General features: G+C 44.9%; 1 protein-coding gene across 8 annotated transcripts in view; it reads right to left on the bottom strand.

Moving 5' to 3' along the window:
- Positions 1 to 22,872, bottom strand: part of Cnot10 (CCR4-NOT transcription complex subunit 10) — a 55,807-nt gene that overhangs the window by 18,309 nt on the left and 14,626 nt on the right. For 6 of the 8 annotated variants that reach the window (XM_052187056.1, XM_052187061.1, XM_052187055.1 and 3 more), the window contains 9 exons: positions 20,121 to 20,263; positions 19,162 to 19,248; positions 18,745 to 18,828; positions 15,590 to 15,707; positions 11,992 to 12,141; positions 10,824 to 11,026; positions 8,373 to 8,494; positions 7,098 to 7,274; positions 4,951 to 5,031 (listed from right to left, as the gene is read on the bottom strand). In XM_052187056.1, the coding sequence (XP_052043016.1) occupies positions 4,951 to 5,031; positions 7,098 to 7,274; positions 8,373 to 8,494; positions 10,824 to 11,026; positions 11,992 to 12,141; positions 15,590 to 15,707; positions 18,745 to 18,828; positions 19,162 to 19,248; positions 20,121 to 20,263 (1,165 nt within the window). The remainder of the gene's footprint in view (positions 1 to 4,950; positions 5,032 to 7,097; positions 7,275 to 8,372; positions 8,495 to 10,823; positions 11,027 to 11,991; positions 12,142 to 15,589; positions 15,708 to 18,744; positions 18,829 to 19,161; positions 19,249 to 20,120; positions 20,264 to 22,872) is intronic. The other 2 variants (XM_052187059.1, XM_052187057.1) reach the window with 1 other exon arrangement.

The raw sequence follows: 22,872 nt of genomic DNA, 5'->3' as shown, positions 1-22,872 counted from the left end.
ATCAGAAACAAAGGTTTTCTACTTGCTAGGCAGTCTACAGAACAAGCCACAGTTGTAGTCCTAAGAGGCCCCTCCCACATCCTGAGTTCTGCAGAGCAGCCTCCTCAGCCAGCCTCTTCATTCACTTCCCTGGCCCTCCTAGGGCCTAGGGCTACAAGTATGGACCTTATGCGTGGCTAGAATACCCACACCTTCAGGAGACAGGGTCTTACTATGTAGCCCTGGCAAGCCTGGAACTTGCTAAATAGTCTAAGCTAGTCTTGAACTCATAAAATCCGCCTGCCTCTGCCACACTAGTGTGGGGGTTAAAGGTGTGAGCTACCACATTCTCAGGATTCCTTTCTTTCCCTGGAGGCACATGGGATGCTGCTAAGGTGGACACAGTGCAAATGAGGCACAGGACAAGGCAGGCTCTTTTCTGCAGAATTTACTGGATAGGCAGGCTTTAGCAGGTCCATACTCAAGTCATAAAATAACTGTAACCTTTGCACTGGAGATGCTAAGGCAGGAGGATCTATGGGTCAGTCATAGTATGACTATGAATCAATCAGAAACAAAATAGAAAAAACAAAAACCAATTGAAATGAGGAGAGTAGGTTGGGCCCTAAGGACAGAACAGAAAAGACCAGGCAAGGCAAACCACCTAGCATAGCAGATCTCACCTACTCCAACCCTGCCTGGGACAAACCTCGGAAACATTGTCTCCTGCTGTGTGTGTTATCAGTCGGCAATCAGTTGGACTCCTTTTCTGAACAACAATCCTTGGGAGGTCTTATAAATCATTGGAGAAAGAACTCAAAGAGTGTCTCGCCAGGATCTAGGAATTACCTAACCTTCCATGATTTGTACAATAGCTACACTGGGCCTAATTATGTTTGTCCTGAACATTTCCTTTTATCCAATCTGGGACTTCTTACTAAAAAAGACAACTTAGAATTCACTTTTACACTGTGTGCTTTGATTCTAACTTTCTGTCCTTACGCTTCCCATGCTAGTTCCAGCACTGTTTCCTATACCTTCCTAGCACTGCTGTCGTCTTCCAGATTCTGGAATTCTTGAACTTATTCAAAGATGTATGCAATCTTTTTTTTTTTTTAATTTATTTTTGGTTTTTTGGATTTGGTTTTTTGGAGACAGGGTTTCTCTGTATAGCCCTGGCTGTCCTGGAACTCACTCTGTAGACCAGGCTGGCCTCGAACTCAGAAATCTACCTGCCTCTGCCTCCCAGAGTGCTGAGATCACAGTAGTGCGCCACCACCGCCCAGCTAGATGTAAGCAATCTTAAATTATGCGCATGTGTACTGAATACAGGCAAAGCACCCATATACACAGAAAAAAGGGAAATACAGTAAGCTTCCATGACCTTGGATTCATCAACAGGCTCCCCTATATTCCTTTCCCTCCTTCTCTCTCCGAGCCAGGGTTTCCTATATCCCAGGCTGGCCTCAAACTCACTAGGTAGCTGTGGGTGACCTTCAACTGCTCATCTCCCAGGCTCTACTGCACAGCACTGAGATGATATGAACACATCTACATGAATACATCACCACCTCACTCCTCTCCTTTTTTAAATGACAAATTTTCCCTATGTAGCCCTTGCTGTACTGGAACTCACTGTTTAGACCAGGATGGTCTTGAACTCAGAGAGAGATCCGTCACCTCTGCCTCTGAGTGCTGGGATTAAAAGTGTGAGCCATCACTGCCTAGCCCTCTAATTTATTTTTATTTTAAAAATGATTTATTTTCATTTTATGTACATTGGTGTTTTGCCTGCATGTATGTCTCTGTGAGGTTATCAGAACCCTAGAACTGAAGTTATAGTTATGAGCTGCCTGTGGGTGCTAGAATTTGACCAAGGTCTTCTAGAAAAGCAGCCAGTGCTCTTAACCACTGAGCCATTTCTCCAGCCCCTTATTTTTAACATCAAATAAATTTCTGGAGGTGCTGAGCATAGAACACAAGGTCTAGGACACAGAGGCCACCAAGCTTCAGCCAGCCCTGATCCATTATCTATGATAATAGTATCCTTTGTTGTTGTTTATTGACTTTATGTGTGTGACCCCATATGCATGCAGGAGGGAGCCTATGGAGTCCAGAAGAGGGCATCAGATCACCTGACACTGGAACAACAGCTCACTGATAAACTAGCCTGCATTCAAATTGGGCTTAAAAGCCATTCTATAGTAAGGACAAACAGAAACCATCTTTAAATAAGGGTTCTTAAATGTTTTGTTTTCTAGCCCATTACCCACAAAGGTAATAGAACGGTAAAGGTAATAGAGCAAAGAGGGATATGGACCTGTTTAAAAATATTTTTTAGAGCAAATCTAATCTGTGTTGTCAGGATATCAGTAGTTTAGTTTATACAAATCAGTAGCGGCAGTTCGATCCATTTAAAAACACCATTTCTGAATCAGCAATGGCAGGACTCAAAAATACCATTTACAAATTAGTAATGACAGTTTGACCTAGAAGAAATCATAAGGCTCTGCTACTAGGCCTGAATCTGCAGAAGTGGCAAGAAGCCACCAGAACACCACCAGATGTTTTTTGGTCTCTATGAAGTCATGACAAACGATGACCAACAAAGAATAAGGTGTACCAATTTTACCCAGCATTGTCAGTAAAGCCCAGCGGTGACATGTCGTGTATACATGAGCAGGGATTTTTGGAGACCAGAGCACTGGATCCCTTTGACCTGGAATTACAGTAGGTTGTGAAACTACTTGACCTGGGTGCTGGGAATGGAACACCAGTTCTTGGGAGGACCTACATGTTTTTTGTTTTTAATATTTTTTTAATAAAATATCTTTTTAAGATTTATTTATTTATTAAGTACACAGTATTTTGCCTGCATGTATGACTATATGCTAGAAGAGGGCACCAGATCTCATTATAGGTGGTTATGAGCCACCATGCAGTTGCTAGGAAGTGAACTCAGAATCTCTGAAAGAATAGCCAGAACTCTTAACTTCTAAGTCATCTCTCCAGCCCATAACATGTGGTTTTTAAGGATTTGTTTGCATTATCTCATGTGTATGAATGTTTTGCCTGTATGTATGTATATGCACCATGTACATGCCTGGTATCCATGGAGGTCAGAAAGGGGCATGGGATCCTTTGGAACTGGAAATACAGGTAGTTGTGGGTAACCTAGGAGTGCTGGGAATCTAATCCAGGTCCTCCACAATACTCTCCAAACCCCAGCACGTGCTTTGCAGCAGCACTAAAACCACACCTGCAGCCCCATCAGTTCATCCTTAAACACTTCCTAACTGGGGGAAATCAGTATTTTTAAAAAGATGTATCTTGACTTTGTGTATGAATGGCTTGTGTGTATACATGTGGCCCATGTGTGCTGGTGTCCACAGAAGCCAGGAGATGGCCTCCCATCAACTCCTGGAACCATGCTGTGAGCCGATTGATTGTGAGTGCTAAAACTGAACCTGGGTCTCCTCTGGAAGAACAGCAATGGTGGGATCAGGGGTGGGAACTACCATGCCTGACTTTATATCCTCTGCCTCCACTGTCACTGTGCTGTGGTTACAAGCCTGTGTGACCAGGGCTAGCTTTGGGGATAAAAACACAGGACTTTGTAGGTGCCAAGAAAGCATTCTACCAACTAAACCACATCCCAGCCTCCAGCATGCTTTGGAAAGACTCTGATTTAACCCAGAATCTCCTAACTACCTCAGCTACCACCTGTCTTTAGCCTGCTTCAGACTTGTCTTCTTTTATGTGCAAATGAAAATTAAAACTCAGGCTGGTGAGATGGCTCAGAGGTTAAGAGCACTTGCTGTTCTTCCAGAGGTCCTAAGTTAAATTCCCAGCAACCACATGGTAGTTTATAACCATCTATACTGTGATCTGCTGCCCTCTTCTGGCATGCAGGCACAAATGCAGGCAGAATGCTATATATATATAATAAATAAATCTCAAAAAAAAAAAAAAAAAACAGAAAAATTGAAACTCAAGAGACTGATCTTAAAAAATGGTCAGGATGGGGGCTGGAGAGATGGCTCAGCAGATAAGAGCACCGCTCTTCCGAAGGTCCTGAGTTCAATTCCCAGCAACCACTTGGTGGCTCACAAATATCACATCGGCTGGCTGTGTTGGGAGCACTGTCCTGTGCCATCAGTGTTACTGGGTACAAGGAGATGACTTGGGGGGGAAGCCTTTACTGGCTAAACCATCTTGGTGGCCCAGTGATATTAGAAAATTAAAAACCAGACAAAACAACAATAACAAAACCACACCACCAACAAAATCCCAAACCCAGAAGCACTTAGGAGGCAGAGGCAGGCTGACTGCAGACCTCCTGCTCCCTGAACTAGACTATTTGGTAGATTTAGTGCTCTTAAACCCTGAGCCATCTCTTCAGCTCCTATTTTTGAGACTTTTGTTTTCTTCAGTCCTTTTTTTGTGTAGGAGCCAACATCCTTTGTTCAGCTCTCTTGAAAACTTACTCTTTCAGAGAAGAAAATGTTGTCCAGTAAGAGGAACCAGGATCCTAACCAGGGGTGGGCTTAGCTCAGCTGTGACCATGAAGCACCGGCCCATCCTGCACAAGTCCCTGGCTACCTCGCCAGCACCTCGGCCTCCCGACCCCGATTCGTTCAGAGAAGCTTACAGGGGTTGCAGCTGACAGTGGGGCAGAGCACAAGCTGTGGGAGTGAGTGTGGGGACCCGACTGCTTCCCACACCCATGGAAGAGGCAGGTGTGGCTGCGCACCCTGGAGCTTCAGCAGTGAGGCAGGGGAAGGGAAGGCTGGATTGTCAGTTAGGTCGTGTAGGACGCTCACAGGCCGAGGACCGTGCTGTGCAGAGGTCCCAGCCAGTGCAGACCCACACAGTGGGCCACATGTACAGATCCTTAGTGCGCATACAGTAGGTGGTGAGGTCAGGGGCACGTGCTCATCCCAGTGGACGCTCACTGCCTCAGATACTCACTTGAGGTTTTCTAATTCCTGTTTCCTCAGCGGAGAAGATGGTGGAGCAGGAATGAACTTATCTCCATCATGGCTTTTGCTGCTGAAATAGAGAAAGATTCTGAGGTATGAAAAGAAACACTAGTGTGTTTTGTTCTCCTGTTCCTACTCCACCACACCAACCCAGTTCTGACAACAAAGTATGCAAGTGGGAGCAATGAATGCACCAAGACCTAGCACTAAAACCTATTAACTTCATACAATCCTACTGTACCGACCTCTGTACTACCATATTTTCCCTAGTATACAACAGTTACTTGTATATAATCTCTAGCTGCAAACATCACTACTACATAAGCACATTCACACACTTTAACTTTTTCTTCTTTCTTTTCTTTTGTTGGTTTTTCTAGACAGGGTTTCTCTGTGTATCCATGGCTAGCCTGGAACTCACTCTGTAGACCAGGCTAGGGCCTCAAGCTCATGTGATTCACTTGCTTCTGCCTCCCAAGTACTTTAAGTAGGATTAAAGGTGTGCACCACTACTGGCCAGTCTGAAATTTCTTTTTCTTTTTTTAAAAAAAGATTTATTTATGTATTTATTACGTGTGAGTACACTGTAGCTGTCTTCAGACACTCCAGAAGGTCAGAGCTTGTTATGGATGGTTGTGAGCCACCATGTGGTTCCTGGGATTTGAACTCAGGACCTTCAGAAGAGTAGTCAGTACTCTTACCCGCTGAGCCACCTCTCCAGCCCTCTGAAATTTCTTTACTAAATAAACTGTTTTGTGGCTCAGTTGACAGAGTGCTTGTTTAACATGCATGAAAGCCCTAGGATCCATGCCGGCATTGCATAAGCTAGGCATGATGGTGTGTGCCTTTAATTCCTAAGATAAGGGAGCGGCCAAAGGACCAGAAGTTCAAGGTCACCCTCAGCTACCTTGTGAGGAAGTCTGGTCTATCTGAGACCCTGTCTCAAAATTTCTGTAATGAATACTTAAAAATGTGTAATAATCAAGAAAAGTGTTGTAACGGAGACGCAGTTTCTGGGTGATATTAGGGAGCAGACCTTCCAACCGGACATGGTGGCTCACACCTCTGATCCAGCAGCATCCAGGCTGAGGTAGAAGGCTCACTACATATGTGAAGCTGACTTGGGGGGAAAAAAAGGCTTTTCTTTTCTTCCTTACTTTTTTTTTTTTGAGACAGGGCTTCTTTGTTTAACAGCCCTGGCTATCCTAGAACTCAAATTGTAGACCAGGCTGACCTCTGTCTGCCTCTGTCTCCTGATTGTTGGGACAAAAGGTGTGTGCCACCACATCTAGTTGGCACTTTTTAAAAAAGAATTATATACTTTTTAAAATGTGTGTCTGTGACTATCTGTGGTCACAGAAATGGAGCACACACAGCGGCCTGCCTGCCTATCTCCCAAGTGCTTGGGTTAAAGGCATATCCCACCCCACCCTACCCCAGGTTGGCTCCTAATAATCAACAAATGTTGAAAAAAAAATGCTGTCTCTGATACACACAAGACTTTCAAATGTCCCCACTGTTAACCCAATGGCTTGGCTATGGCAGTTTGGCGAAGCTAAGCCAGGAGGAACAAAAGAGAAGCTGAGAGTGAGCCGGTGGGTGCAGCGGCTCCTAGGCCAGCCAGGAGCGGGGCTAATGGTAGCCTGCTCCCACCTCCAACTGCCGGGAGGGAGGGGCCAGAGCAAAGGTCTACCGGCAAGGGCAAAGGTAGGGGTATGTTTTCTTAAAACCACATGCAACAGAGTTCTTCCTCAGCTTCTGCTTCAGTTCCTGTCTCAGTTTCCCTCAGTAGTATGTGATCAAGACCAAACCCTTGCCTTCATGAGGTGGGCCGAGTAAGAATGGCTCCTTTAGATTCATATAAGATCTGAATCTTAGTCAACAGGGAGTAGCACTATTTAAAAGGAACAAGAGGTGTGGTCTTGTTGGAGAACTGTGTCACCAGGGGTGGGCTTTGAGTGTTCAAAAGCTCAAGCCAGGTCCTGGCATCTCGTTCTTCCTGCTGCAGTCACCATGTCTGCCTGTGTGCCACCACACTCCCTACCATGACAAGAATGGACTAAACCTCTGAAACTGTAAGCAAGCTCCAATTAAATACTTGCTGAGAGCTGCAGAGGAAGGTGACAGGGTGAGTACCTGCACGTCTCACTGCTCTCCATGCTCTCGGCGTTCCCTCCAAGCTGGCTGCCGCTCTTGGAGCCGTTTTCCTGCTTGGCATCTTGCTGTTCTTCAGGTAACAGCAACAAGGCATTTCTGAGACAGATGGCTGCAAATTCCACACTGGCTACAGGAATGGCTGAAGACTGCCCATCACTTCAAAGAACAAGACAAATAAGCTGAACAGACTGTGGAAGAATAAACCGGACTCTGCTGCTATAAGGAATCATTAACTGTGATGGGGTACGCCTTTGATCCCAGCACTTGGAGGCAAAGGCAGGCAGACCTCTGAGTTCAAAGCCGGCCTGGTCTACACCCCTAATCCTTTTAAATAGTACCACTCCTTGCTAAGACAGAGAAATCCTATCTCAACAAAATAAAACAAAACGGAATCATTAACTGTTCCTGAACTTTCTCTAATGGGCAAGAACTTTAAAAGAAGCTGTTCTAAGCAAATGGTAAAGAAGCCAACCCTGAATCCCAGACAGGACATAAAACTACAGAGGCCTGTAAACACACATGTCAGAACAGGATGAGATTGCACTGTCAGTACTAACACAAGAGAACTGTCAGAGAAGCCATGAGAACACACAGAGGCCCGCTAAGAAGGCACAGGGTGTGGGCTGGGCTGGAGATAGCTCAGCGGTTAGGAGACCGGCCATTCTTTTAGAGTTTAGCTTCCAGCACCCACATGGTGGCTCAGAACTACATGTAACTCTGTTCCAGGAGACTTGATGCTCTCTTCTGAACTCCATGGGAACCAGGCATGCATGTGGTGCACATAAATGCCCACAAAAATCCACCCCCCTAAACTTAAAACCTAAGTCAGCACATGGTCAACATTGTTATAATTTTTTCCGCTTGTAAATACTTTTAATCAGAGGTTGGCTGAATCCTTGGATGGGAACTTGCAGACAAGGGTGTGGAGCAGCAATTCTCTAGGAAGCAGACATGATCTAAAAAGGAGACACAAAAATGCCCTCTTCTGGACATTCTGATTCATGGCAATGAAGTCTGCTTCTTTAGGATCTGGACAGTTTCAGCACCCAAGGATGCACTAAATCTTAATTACAGTAGACAAACCAATTCACTGAGGACTCACTCAGTGTGGGCCTGTTTACTGACGTAGCAATAAAATGTCCCCACAGAGCAATTCCTCCTGTGCAATGATCAAGCCCAGCCACTTCCCACTAAAGCCACAGCATTAGCAGTGTCATTACAGAGACACTGTAATGTCTCTGGCCAAGTACTTACTTGTAGACAGTGTTCTGAACAGACTGTGATGCCAGAACTATTTTACGGTGATACCCTTGACCAACAATAGACTGTACAATTCCCTTTTTGGTGGGAAGACCTTTAGTTTCTTGCTCAGAAGTCTAGAAAACAAATTGTAAGAAATGGCATAAAATACGGTCAAATAATTTACAAGCATTGTTTGTTGTTGTTGTTTTAAAGATTTCTTTATTTTATTTATAAGTTCACTGTAGTTGTCTCCAGACCTACCAGAAGAGATCATCAGATCCTATTGCAGATAGTTGAGAGTTACCATATGGTTGCTGGGACTTAAACTCGGGACCTCTGGAAGAGCAGCCAGTGCTCTAAACCTTCCTCCAGCCCCAATTATTATGTTTTATAAATGTACTTATTTTATGTACACAAATGTTTGCCTGTTGATATGAATATGTAGCACGTATGTACCTGGTACTCATGGAAACTGGATTCCCCTGAACTACAGGCAGTTGTGTACCACTATGTGATTACAAACCTACCCTAGGTTCTTTGCAAGAGAAGCAAATGTCTACCTCTCCAGCACCAAATTTTAGAATTATTATTATTATTATTAATTTTTTTTTTGGATTTGGTTTTTTCGAGACAGAGTTTCTCTGTATAGCCCTGACTGTCCTGGAACTCTGTAGACCAGGCTGGCCTCGAACTCAGAAATCCGCCTGCCTCTGCCTCCCAAGTGCTGGGATTACAGGCATGTGCGACCACCGCCCGGCAAATTTTAGAATTATTAAGAGTGTGTGTTTTGTGTATGTGAGACAGAGTTTTATTCTGTAGTTCAAGCTGGCCTCAAACTTGTAATCTTCCTGCTTCAACCTCCTGTGTGCTAGCATTACTGTCATAGCCACTTTGTGAGTCTACATTTTCCCCCTACTGTGTATTCGTATGCGTGGTGTATATGTATCTGTTTGTGAGTCTGGAGGCCTGAGGTCAACATCTGGAGATGTGCCGGGGCTTTTTTTTTCCTTTCTCCCATTTGTTTATTGAGGCAGAGTCTGTCAACAGAACTGTGGTGGTCTGAATTGGTATGGCTCCCACAGACGCTTGTGTTTGGATGCTTGGCCACAGGGAGCAGCACTATTAGGAGGTGTGGCCTTGTTGGAGTAGGTGTGGCTTTTGTGGAAGCTGGCTTTGAGGTACTATATGCTCAAGCTATGCCCAGTGTGGTACAGAATCTTCTGCCTGAAGTCTTTTGTAAAAACGTTTTTAAAAACTAAAGTACAAGAGAGATGGCTCCTCGGTGGTTTAGAGCCCTGGTTGGTCTTGCAGAGGACCCTGGTTGTTTGCAGCACCCACACGGCAACTCAAGTTTCAGGGGCTCTGATAACCTTTTCTGGCCTCTGTAGGCTGCACACACATGTGGTGTGTACATATATAAGCAGGGAAAACACACATATTCATAAAAATAAATCTTAACAATGAAAACCCAAAAGTATAGGGCTCAGCGGTTAAGAGCACCGACTGCTCTTCCAGAGGTCCTGAGTTCAGTTCCCAGCACCCACATGGTGGCTCACAACCATCTGTAATGGCATTGGATGCCCTCTTCTGGTGTGTCTGAAGAGAGCAATGGTGTACTCATAGAAATAAAATAAATCTTAGCCCTGTGTTTGAACCAGCACTCATAATCCTCCCCCCCCCCCCCCCGCCCCCGCCGCCTCTAATACATCATCAATGCCTTCCAAGAGCCATTAGTCCCCTCTCTGCCGCATTCAAGTCAACTTCTTTAACACTGGATGAGAAACTGCCCCGCACAGGCTTCTTTTAAACCCATGGTTCTTTCCCTTGCTCATGAGAAAAATGCTGCTCAGTAGAGAACCGCAACACCCTATGGAACCGAGGGTGGGCAGGTGTGCCAGGGGCCTTAGGAAGCCAACTGCTCCAACCTTCACTACCAAGGGAACTTGGGAAGAGAGGTGAGGGGAACTCAGACACCTGGGAATTCTTATTTCACCCAATTCACACTGACCCCGCTCAACCGGAGATTCAGAAGGCTGCTACTAACCCAGAGATAACAACTCTTGGGGCAGCCCACTTTTAGACACTGAGAACCGGTGTGTCAGAGAAGACATGCAACTGTCTTCTCTGTGCGTCACGGGAGGGAGTGTTGTTGAATGCACCCCTGCCCATACTCCATCAGAACCAGATGTTCTCGGACCACCTAGGACACAGACCATCCTCACGCTTGCAGATGGCACAGCCCAGGCACAGCAGGAGCCACCACTGCTCTGACACAGACTCCTCACTGGCATCAACCCTTTGCCAAGAATTAGAGCTAAGCAAGCGACTATTAGCAGAAGACTTACATTCAGTAGCAATGAAAAAGGAACTGAGGTCGTAGATTCCCAAGTACCCTTTGCTCTCCACGTACCAAGTGGAAAAGAGGAGAAACAGAGGTTCAAAGAGCTATCAAGTAGTACTCACCCCTTTATTGGCAGCAATGCAGCACTCAGCCAGCCGCAGCCAAAGTCGAGGATTTGCATGGTAAACCTGAACAGCTTCAATCAGACACTCAAAGGCAGCGAGAGGCCTTCCGATGTGCAGCAGCTGGACCCCGCAGTTATATAGCAGCTCATACCTTTTGTTGGTCAGCAGTGTACACATGGGTCTCCCAGAAAACTTTTTGCCTTGTGATAAGATTTGGAGAATAGATCAAGTAAGCACTTCCATGTTTAGTATCAGTAACTCCAATGTGAAACTGACGGTTCTCTCCAAGGTGGTCTCTCCATGCCTAACTACACAAGTACTTGCCAGGCATGTCAGAGTCTGTGCCAGGAAGGACAGAGATGTCCATGCTGTGTCAACTCTTCTGTCAGTGTTGCTTCAGGGAGGCAAAGAGCTGAGCGAGTCACTGGCTTTCTGAACTACAGCACCTTGCCCTCCTTCAGACTGCTTGGCCATTTTGTTACCATGTACTACAGTGAGTCAGAGTCCACAATACGATCACTTGCCATTTAAAATATAGTTTTCATCAATTAAATACGTGTTTCTGGTTTTAAAAATTAGGAAGTTGCTTGATTTTAAGCATTTCTGCTTAAAGAGCCATATAATATGAACGTAAGTGACAAACTGCAGCAAGCTGCCTTAAGGCTATTAGATGCCACCAACCACCACTTGGGAAGTTCTGCCAACAATTTATAATAACGCTAGCCCACAGTCCAGAAATCCGAATGGCTAATCAAAACCGGATGACATACCCCCTAGGATTACTGATTCAATCCATAACCAACTGAGGGTGTGTGTGTGTGTGTGTTCATGTGGAAGCCCAAGCTTGAGGTCAAGAGTCTTCCTCAATCATTCTCTTGTCTTATTCTTCCTGGCAGGGTCTTTTAATTGAACTGAAGCTCCCTGAAAGAGCTAGTCAACTTGCTCCAGGATCTCATCTTTGCTTGCTAAGGCTGGAACTACTGTCCAGAGCCAAGTCTGTCCACTGGATGATTGCCATTCCTTCAGCTATGACATCTTAAAGCAAAAGTTGTCTCATCCTCCAAGCCCTGAATGTATTTCCCATCCCCCAGATCCCTTTTCTAAGGCTCACTATTCCAATCATGTGTGTCTCAAGAAGCCCTGCAGGTCCCCAGAGCTAGTTTACCTGGGTCAGTGCTACCCGCGCTGAGTTGGGCACAGACGTTGTCATTTTCCTGCAGAGCCTTCTTGAAGTAGAAAATCCCCAAATTGTGCTTGCTCATGGCAAAATGGATACAACCAAGATTATTCCAGAACATGCACCTCAAGCATTCACCTGAAAACAACACAGACCACTTTATCCATACAATTTGTTTTTGTAGTCCCTCATGTGAACAGCAGACCTAGTTGCTGTCAGTTAGCTAACCTATTTGGAAAGGCAGTTAGTCCCTACAGGACAGTCATGAGGCACAGTGCAAACCGGAGTGCTGGACAGGGTGACACCCTGTCTTGGTAGATTTCTTAAACAACCCTGAATATTTTCTTATTGGTCTTATATTTTTTAGCGAGTGACAAAAACAAAACAAAACAAAACAAACAAACAAACAAACCAGTAACTTAATATATTTGCCATATATCCACCTGCAATCCTGAAATCCTGTACAAACTGCAAACAGTGACGCATCTAAACATGGGAGGCTAGAGTTTAGCTCAATGGTAAGGCTGTCTTAACATGTATAAGGTCCTGAGTTGAACAGGCATTCACATGGAAATGGCTAGACTACACTAAGTGAGGACTAGCAGGAGGATGTATGCAGTCCAACAGTCTACTGAGCCTGCTTCGCTTTAGCCCAAGTGTCCACTCTATTTACCCCATCTATCCCCTACCAACTACCAACTGCCTCAGACAGGACCCTGTGCAGGAACTCTCTGTAGCTGAGAATGGCCTTCTAATTCTTTCACCTCTACCTCCTTGAGCGTAGGGATCACAGATACCAGCACACCTGGTTTGTGTGGTGCTGGGGATGAAAGCTAACTGGGCTGGATTTCTTTCTTTTCTTACTTTGTTTCTTTCTTTCAAAAAGATCTATTTATTTATTTCATGTATATGAGTACACTGCTGCTGTCCTCAGACACATCAGAAGAGGGCATCAGATCCCATTACAGATGGTTGTGAGCCACCATGTGGTTGCTGGGAAATGAACTCAGGACCTCTAGAAGAGCAGTCAGTGCTCTTAACTGCTGAGCCATCTCTCCAGGCCTGGACATTATTTCCTAGATTATGCATTATCTCATCTGGCCTATCAGCTGCCCCTTGACTAGTAAGTCAGAGACTGTCACAGAAGCCTTTATCACATGTATGTTAGAAAAACTCATGCCCACCAACAGTTATCATTTGTTCTGTGACTTGATCTTGCATGGTTTTTTGTTTTGTTTTGTTTCAAGACAGGGATTCTATGTATAGCCCTGGCTGTCCTGGAACTCACTCTGTAGCCCAGGCTGGCCCTAAACTCACATGGATCTCTGTCTGTTGAGTGCTGAGACTAAAGGTGTGTGCTAATACATGTTTGTGTTTTTAATCACAAACTGAACATATTTTGTGGTCAAATCTTTAGCTATCTCTCCAAGATTGTGGGTAATGTTCAAGCAAGCCTTCTTTGTCACAAAGTAGAATATTCATCCCAGTTTTCTACTGTGCTTTCATTTTTTTTTTATTTTTAATCTGCATTGGTGTTTTGCCTATATGTATGTATATGTGAGGGTGTCAGATCTTGGAGTTACAGACAATTGTGAGTTGCCATGTGAATAGGGAATTGAATCCAGGTCATCTAGAAGAACAGTCAGCACTCCTAACCACTGGGCCATCTGTGTTTTTATTTTATTTTTACATTCCAATGCTTTACCTTGTAGATTTCTTTCCCCTTTGATTTAATGAAAATAACCTAAACTTAGCTTTCACTTTCTGAATGAACATTCCAAAACCACTTCCTGAGGCTGTGCAGTGGCAGAGGTGATAGCACATGCACTTGAGAGGAAAGGGCGGCTGCATCACCGTTCAAGGTTAGCCTTGGTCACACAGCCAGTTCCAAGGTAGCCTGCTGTATGTGAATCTGGGTAAGGTGTTTCACGCCTTTAATCCCAGCAGTAAGAAGGTAGAATGAGTCAGATCTCTGATTTGAGGCTGGCCAGAGTTATACAGTGAGACGTCTCAAAACAAAAGAATATTAAAGTGAATGTGCTAACTAGCATGCCATACTTTACCCTCATGACACAAAACCCCAGATTACGACGAGTTGGTAACAGTACATTCACTGTCGATTTCCCAAGGCTGTATGCCCTAAGCTTTAAATGAGACAGGAATATTAAAAAGAAGATAAGGGGACTGGGGATTTAGTTCAGTGATAGGAAAGCCATTTCATGAATCAGATGCTGGTCTGATCACAGACAGCATGAAGAAGGCTGGCCTGGGCTGAACAGCAAAGCCCTATCTCAAAGAAAAAACAAACAGAAGACAAGAGTAAGCACACTAAAATGTTTCAACAGACTCATTCTAGGTATGGCATATGGGCAATTTAAACTACATTTTTATCTTCTAAATATTCTTTAAATAACCAACAAAACTAAAATTTACATAATGGATAAAATGAAGGATTTCAACACTAGGAAGCAGTGAAACACAGTCTAGACACTTGTACTGACTCAGTCCACCTCATGCCCGGCTCTCGACCCGAGGCAGACTTCCCTCACAGCGGACTTGTGGTTTGAGAGGTCATTTTATACCACCACAAAAACATCAGAGATAAAATTCTGGGGGCAGGCTGGGGATGTGGTCACTCGGCTGGGTGCCTCCTAGCACTCCTTAGGCCTGGGGCCAGTCCCCAGCAACGCATGCGGGGTGTGCAGGCACGTGCCTGTACTTCCACCACTGAGGAGGCCGAGGACCAAAACTCACTGAGCCAGCCTGGGGTACATGATACACAAGACACAAAGCTACAAACCCAGGAGGATTAGAGTGGTTGTTTACAAGAATGTGAAATAGTAAAGTAGAGACATTTTCCACTCTCCAGTGAACTCAAGACAGCAAACTGGGGCAAGGTGGGACAGGTTTGAGGGTACAGGCTGTATGCATCTGAACTGAATCCAAAACAAAACCTGAGCACTCACACACAAAATGGAGCAGGAACAGGTAAGGTTAAAATAAAGCAAAGATTTAATGAACCCTCTTTTTTTTTTTTTAATAAAGTAATTTTTTTAAATTTTTATTTATTTATTATATGTAAGTACACTGTAGCTGTCTTCAGACAAGAGAAGAGGGTGTCAGATCTCTTTACGGATGGTTGTGAGCCACCATGTGGATGCTGGGATTTGAACTCATGACCTTTGGAAGAAAAGTCGGTGCTCTTACCAGCTGAGCCATCTCTCCAGCCCAATGAACCCTCTTTCTTTTTTTTTTTTTTAAAGGGTTGAAATGAACTTTTTTTTATTCGAGAACCCTCTTTCAATGTGGAAACAATGTATACACTAAAATCTCAATAAACTTTCTGCAGGAAGAGATATGAAACCTTTTTTAAGAGAGTTTTGACAGGCAGCTCAGGCTAGCCTCAAATTCAAGATCCTCTGTTCCAGTCTACCCAGTGATGGGATGGATCAGAGTGTGCTACCAGGCCAGGCTCAGAGCATGTCTCTAAAAATGAACGCAAGTCCTTCTCAAGAAGTCTGTGGTATGTAGGTGGGGGCCCGAGCAAGCAGGCTAGACCATGTCAGGTTCCCCAGTCCCCTCCTACCTGTCTTCATGAAGCCTGGGTGTTCAGCAATGTTGGAACTGTTCAACAGCTTCACCGCCTTTCGGTAATTGCCCCTTAAGTACTCAAAATTGCTTTTAAGAAACAGGGAGGGTGCAGACTGTAAAGGAATATAAAAGTGACTCAAAATTTGTTTTCAGTCGTCTTATGCATACTGCTGAAGTGTTTAGGACATAAATCAATCAGCTGAATCATGCCACAGAAAACAATTTCTAAACACTCACTGACCTGCTATCTATTTAAAATACCAAAATCTCAAAAGGACTGTGTCCACCTAAAAAAAACAAAACACTATAACATGTATGCACAGATTATCAACAGAGTTTCCTGCGCCCAGTGTCCTCCCCCCCAACATGTTCACTCATCTCCACCTAAGCCTCTCTTTTTTTTTGTTTGTTTGTTTTTGGATTTTTTGTTTTTTTCGAGACAGGGTCTCTCTGTGTAGTCCTGGCTGTCCTGGAACTCACTCTGTAGACCAGGCTGGCCTCGAACTCAGAAACCCACCTGTCTCTGCCTCCTAGAGTGCTGGGATTACAGGCATGCGCCACCACTGCCCGGCTTCGCCTAAGCCTCTTAAGGAGTTGGGAAACACAGAACCCTGGGTCTGGCTTAACTGAAAGCCAGTTTTACAGCACAAATCAGGACTATTGTTTTCATGTTTATTGCAAAATCGATGGTCATGGTAGTTCAAATGAAAACGACCTCAAAACCGCATACATTTGAAAACTTGATCCCCAGTTACAGGAGGTGTGTTACTGGGCCAGGCCTGTGGTTAAAGAGTCCGTATCATTCCTAGATGGCTCTGTCCTCCTTGTGCTCCTCATCAACCGTAAGCTCTCAGCTTCTGTTCCAGCATATGCCTGCCTGCTGCTGTGCCCTTGCCATGATGGCCATGAACTCTACTCCTCTGGAACCATGAGCCCCAAATTAAACAATTCATCTGGTAAGTTGTTGTGGTCATGGTGCCTCCTCAGAGCAGCAGAACAGTAACATAGAGTGGTCTTCCTTATTTCTTTTTGATTTTAAAGAAGATTGTATGGTTTGAATAATGATCTCCACCAGCTCAGATATTTGAATGCTTGGTCCTCGACAGGAATGCGGAGGTGTGGCCTTATTAAGGAAGTATGTCACTGGGGTGGGCTCTGAGGTTTCACAAGCTCAGGCCAGGCAGTCTCCTCTTCCTGCTGAGGATCCTGCTATACAACTTGCAGCTGCTTCTCCGGGCCACGGCTGCCTGGGTGCCACCCTTCTCCCTCCTGTGCTGGTTATGAACTAAGCCTTAAAATGGTAAGCAAGCCCCAGTTAAGCGCTTTCTTTTTATCAGTTGCCTTGGCCATGGAGGCTCTTTACAGCAAAAAGGCAGTAAGACAAAGTTTTGTATATTTTTTTTTTTTTGGATTTGGGTTTAGTTTTTGGATTTTGGGATTTTCGAGACAGGGTTTCTCTATATAGCTCTGGCTGTCCTGGAACTCACTCTGTAGAATAGGCTGGCCTCAAACTCAGAAATCCGCCTGCCTCTGCCTCCCAGAGTGCTGGGATTACAGGCATGCGCCACCACCGCCCGGTGTGGTACCGAACTCCTAATACATGAATAATCCCTCCAGCTCCCTCCCCCTTTCTTTTTTTAAGGACGTGGTCTCGCGTAGAAACTAGTCTTGACCTTGCTATCTAACAGAGGATGACCTTGAACTTCAGACCTGCCTCAGTCTCCACCCAGAGGCTGATACTGTAGGCCTGGGCCTCCACGTCCAAGCTTTTTATTTATCTGCACACTATGGAGGGATGTCTTTTTTTTAAAGATTTTATTTTCACTTTTAATTATTATATGTATATGAGAGCACAGTACTATTGGAGGTTAGAGAAGGGTTTTAGATCCCCTGAAACTGGAGTTACAGGCAATTGTGAGCTGCCTGATGTGGGTTCTGGGAAATAAACTCACACTGCAAGAGCAATGAGTATTCTTCTCTCCAGCCTTTTTTTTAACAGGATCACACTTCTGGCCAATATGGGCCCTGAATTCCTGATCCTCCTGCCTCTGCCTCTTAAGTGATAGAACTGTGTGTGTATGTGTCTGTCTGTCTTGTCTGTCTGTCTCTGTCTGAGCTTGAGGCTAAACCCAAGAACAACTGTGTGATGCTAGGCCAGTGCTGTCTCACTGAGATATCCCCAACCTTTCTCCTTCCTTAGGATTCAAGTTCTCCTTTCATTAATTCCCAATAACCAATTATTCTTCTAAGTATAAAAAAGAAGCCATGTTACTATATGAAGAGAAGAAATTCCAAGCAAAGTTTTGTTTGCAGGCACCAGTCTTTCTATTCTAAAATTCTTGGCTTGGATTCAGTACCACTCTCATTGATTTATCTTCACACTGGAGGGCCTCCAAAGAGCACTGATTTAGAATGCAGACGCAAACAAAGGTGTTTACTCACTCACTCACTCACTCACTCACTCGCTCGCTCACTCGCTCGCTCACTCACTCAGAACATGCTCCCCATCTATGGCCTGGTCCTTTCTCTCTCTGCCTGGCCTTCTGTCGGCCCAGAGATCTGGTCACTAAGCAACTGCAGTCTCAGGGATTATTCTAGGTAGAGGTACTTCAGGTATAAGCAGTAAACTGCACAACATCAGTTTTTAAAAACAGGATTTATTAGCTGGGAGGTGGTAGTGCACATCTTTGATCCCAGTACTCAGGACTCACTCCTGGTCTACAAAGTGAGTTCCAGGAAGGCCAGGGCTACACAGAGTAATCCCGTCTCAAAAAACCAAACCAAAATCAAACCTAAAGAAACAACCCCCCCAAAACAAACAAAAAAGCCCCCCCAAACCAAACAACAACCCCTCCTTCCACAAACAAACCCCAAGATTTCTTTACTGAGTGTACGTGCCCGTGTGCAGAGGCCACAAGAAGGCGGCAGGTGTCCTACTCTCTTTCTATTCTGCTGAGTCTGTTGAAACTCCCCTGAACCTGGAGCATGTTTCCGATGGTAGGCTACAAGCCAGCAATCCCAGAATCTTCCTGCTCATCTCAGAGCTGGGGTTACAGACATGTGTTTTACCTTTGCAAACTGACAAATCCTCACAGTCTAAATAAGAAAGCCAGAAACTGACAACCAAGAGGGAAGTCCGGAAGAACTTACATTTCCAGCTGTGTTCATGACAGACTTAATTTCCCTTTTGCATGCCTTCAGGGACTTCATCTGGATGTACCCTCTGACTTTGTACTGTCAATGAGGAATGGAAACACATAAGAGGGGTGGGTCACATAATATTTTGCTTGCCAGTCCAGGACATAAAATCTCATTTGTGTACAACACAGTCAAAAGGCAGTCATATGCAAATGCAACTTTACAATGATCTTAAATATGTTTCCTTTTCTTGTCCTGTGCAGCCTGGGACAGAAGCTATGTCTTCTGCTTCATGCACTGCAGGCCATCATTCAACATCTGAGCAAAACCTACAAATTCAAATCTGCCTAAGATAATTTTAAAATTCAATACATCACTTTATCATACTTCTATAGAGCCACTACAGTGAGTATCCCTGAGCGTGCGTACCTGGTGTATCTTGGACTTGGCGGCCTCTATCAGCGCTGCACTCTCAGCCCTAGGGTTGGCTCCGTCTTTGCTGCTGTTACTGCCCGTCTATAAAGCAGGAAGCACAATCAGTCAGACAGTTACCACTGGACTCACTCCAGCGGAGCTAAGTACAGAGGGCCCAAGCCACATCCCAGAGGCCATTTCCAACCTGAGCCACCGCAGAGCCCTCTCCTAGGGACCGGGAGTCACCTGGCACGCTAGCAGGAAACTCATAGATGAGCATAACCATGGGCCCACTTCAAAATCGTAGGGGCCACTCAGACTACCCCTGAAACCCAAGACAGGCCCTGTCTCTGTACGCCCCTCTCCACTGTGAACACTGCCAACACCACTGATGCCTAGCGTCCTGAAGAAGCCCTCAATCTCCCACCGTTCTGACTTCAGACCCACTTTCCCTGCAGAGGGAAAATGCCCCCAGTCACCCTCCACACTTCCAGACACTGCTCCCTTCCTGGTTCTCCACCATTCACACTGTTGTGCTGTTTTCTCCACCAGTTACTCAGCCCCATCCCTCTTCTGATAGGTCAGACTGTTCGAACTCACTGTACTCTACCCGGAGGACAAGGACTGCATGCAGTGTTCCTACTGTCAGATCAGAACCTACCACACACATACACACTCTACTGAACTAAGGCCTATTTTACCAAATATTACAAGTACCAAATAGGAAAATGAAATTTTACAACACAAAGTTTAGGAATAATGCTGAGAGCATTCAACCAGAATCTCTAACATATGCCTGTTGGATTAAGAAATGTAAAACACGCAAACATTAATAAATGGAACATTTTTGCATGGCAGTTTATAAGGGTCAGACAGACACTAGTCACTGTGAATCCCATCTCCATAAGCTGCTAGGATACTATCTCACGCAACAGACACTGGTCACACTTCTAAGTCCAAGGCCTGAAACTCACCTCATTCTTCCCGTTTTTGCTGCCGCTACCCTGTGAAATCATTTTTTCTAGGACAGCAAGAAGATGCAGAGCTTTCTCAGCTTGGTGGGTTAATATATACAAATCTACGAGCAGAAAGCACACTGCTTGGGCAAATTTTTCTTCTGGCAAAACAAACACACAAATAGGAAAAATTACAATCCAAGATTGAGCATACATCTGTTTACCCACAAACAGGACACAGCCCTGTAAAATGAAACACATAGTCCCTCAAGCAAAAGATGCCACTAAAGCCATGACTGAGAGCAGCATGCTATCCCAGCACCACCCTTATTCTACTGGGTATCCAGGCCTCTCACGGGAGTCAGTGAGCAAGCGTTCTTTGTATGTCTATACATGTACATATACATGTACAATCTACACATATACATTGTATAGTCAGCCATGTAGTGGGAAGAAGTCTCAAGTCCAGTACTGACACACAGCACTTAACTTCTAATTTGTATTTATTCTGTGTATACATGTGTGTGGTGCAAATATGGCCCAGAGCATGCATGGCAGGACAGAGGCTTGGCGTGATTATTGAATCCCTAGTTAATCTCTATCCACTTAGCTGACTGCAGCACTACCTGACAGCATGCAGCTACCTCATAATATGTCTGTCTTGCTCTTTCTTCAACAAGAGTGACAAGGGTCACAATTTCCCATTTAGCTCATCCCCATACTCCATAGCCATCCCTGGCTCATAGCATTGGTCTATGCACTCAATAAATGTGCTATATGAAGAACATGAATAATCAGGGTTATAACTCAGATACTCTGGAAGAAGTGCAACTATAAAGATAGCAGAAAGTTCAGTGTCTGTGGGGGGAGAGAAGAGAGCCAGAAAACAGGCTTTTGGGGCAGCGGCTGTCCTACCCAGGCAGTAGGTACTTAGTCTAGGTGTACAAAATGAGCACCAGGAGTAAATCCTAATGTAAGCTAGAACTCTGGAGACAGCACTGCGTCAGTGTGGCTCACCCACTGGAACATCACACTGACAGCACCAAAGGGCAGCTGCTCTGAGGCGTTACGAATGTTGACAGGGAAGACAATATGAAATAGCTGTACTTTCCTCTCAACTTTGTTATGAACCCAAAACTGCTCCAAAGAAAACAAAAGACAAACAAAACCAAAGTAGTAAAAAATAAAAAATTAGCTGCACATGATGTTCTATGCCTTTCATCTCAGCACTCAGGAGAGGCAGGGAGATCTCTGAGAGTCCCAGGCCAGGCTGGTCCACATAGCCAGACTACAAAACAGATCCTGTCTCAAAAATAAAAGAAGAGGCTAGAGAGGTGGCTCAAAGGGTAAGAGAGCTCGCTCTCCCAGAGGACCCACATTTGGTTCCCAGCACCCACATCAGGCAGCTTACACTGCATGTGACTCTAGCTCTCGGGTACTGGATGGCTCTGACTTCCAGCGGCTCCCACTCTGACCTGTAGCTCCATGGAGGAACTTAGTCCCCAGTCACAGCCTATGCCTCTCTCCTGGCCAGCCTACCAGTCACTGAGCCGTCAGGACTGCAGAAACAAGCAACTCAACAGTTCCTGAGAGTCAGTTATCAACTGCTTGCCCAGTTGTCAAAGTGCCACTGGGCATCAGCACGCTCCACCACCTGTTGTACAATGACCATCAACACACAGGTGCCTGTAAGTCAGTGCTGCTCTCCTCTCTAACCATGTGCCAGCCTGCTGCTGATCTGGTGGCACCTTCTTTTCTGCCCCCCCCCCCCAGATTTAATAACTCTATTGCAGAAGCTTTGTACAGAACACACTGCTCTAAAGAATCCACACAGCAGGTAACAGGTACATGTGTACATGTACGTTTTAGAAGACAAGTAACAAAACTGCAGAGATGGACCGTGTAGTCCCAGAACATGGGAGCAGGAGACATGCACACCAAGACTGTATTGTATTATACTTGAGACTATTTTCCATAGCATCTCTACAACTAGGATTCCTTACCTTACAACCATACAAACAAAAATGGTAATACATTGCTTCATATGGACACAGACATTGGGGTATAGTAAAAATTCTTAAGTTTTTTAGAAAATAACTCATTGGTTTTAGCATCCAGATCTGAAATTTAACTATGCAGGACATACATGTAGAAATACATGTAGAAAGTAAAAATGCCCATCTTTGTAGTATCTCATTCACCTAACAAAATAGTCACAGTGAGTGACCATGAGGTATACTACTAGAACTCTACTCACCATCCCTAGCTGTGTCCCTCAAATGCGGACCATGTACTTGTATACCCAGGAGTTGTTGGCTACCTCCTAAGTTTTTTTTTTTTTCTTTTCTTTTTTTTTTTTGGGGGGGGTTTTTCGAGACAGGGTTTCTCTGTATAGGCCTGGATGCCCTGGAACTCACTCTGTAGATCAGGCTGGCCTCCAACTCAGAAATCTGCCTGCCTCTGCCTCCCAAGTGCTGGGATTATAGGCGTGCGCCACCACTGCCCGGCTCTCATTAAAGTCTTTAAGGGGCTTTGGACTGACTCAGGGTCACATGCACACTGAGCTTGTGCATCTCACGCTGAGATGTAACTGGTGCTCCTTCCTAATCCTCAGCCCCATCTTTCTCAACACTACTCAAGGCCAGTATCGGTATGTTCTCAAACAGAGAAAGAAAACCCTATGCTGTCCTCTACAATTCCAAACTGTTCTTTTTGTTTTGTTTTTGTTGTTGTTGTTTTCGAGACAGGGTTTCTCTGTGTAGACCTGGCT

Source organism: Apodemus sylvaticus, chromosome 7 (assembly GCF_947179515.1).
Source record: "Apodemus sylvaticus chromosome 7, mApoSyl1.1, whole genome shotgun sequence".
Taxonomy (NCBI): Eukaryota; Metazoa; Chordata; class Mammalia; order Rodentia; family Muridae; genus Apodemus; species Apodemus sylvaticus.
Note: the sequence above shows the minus strand (reverse complement) of the source record. Positions and strands in the feature narration are given on the sequence as shown.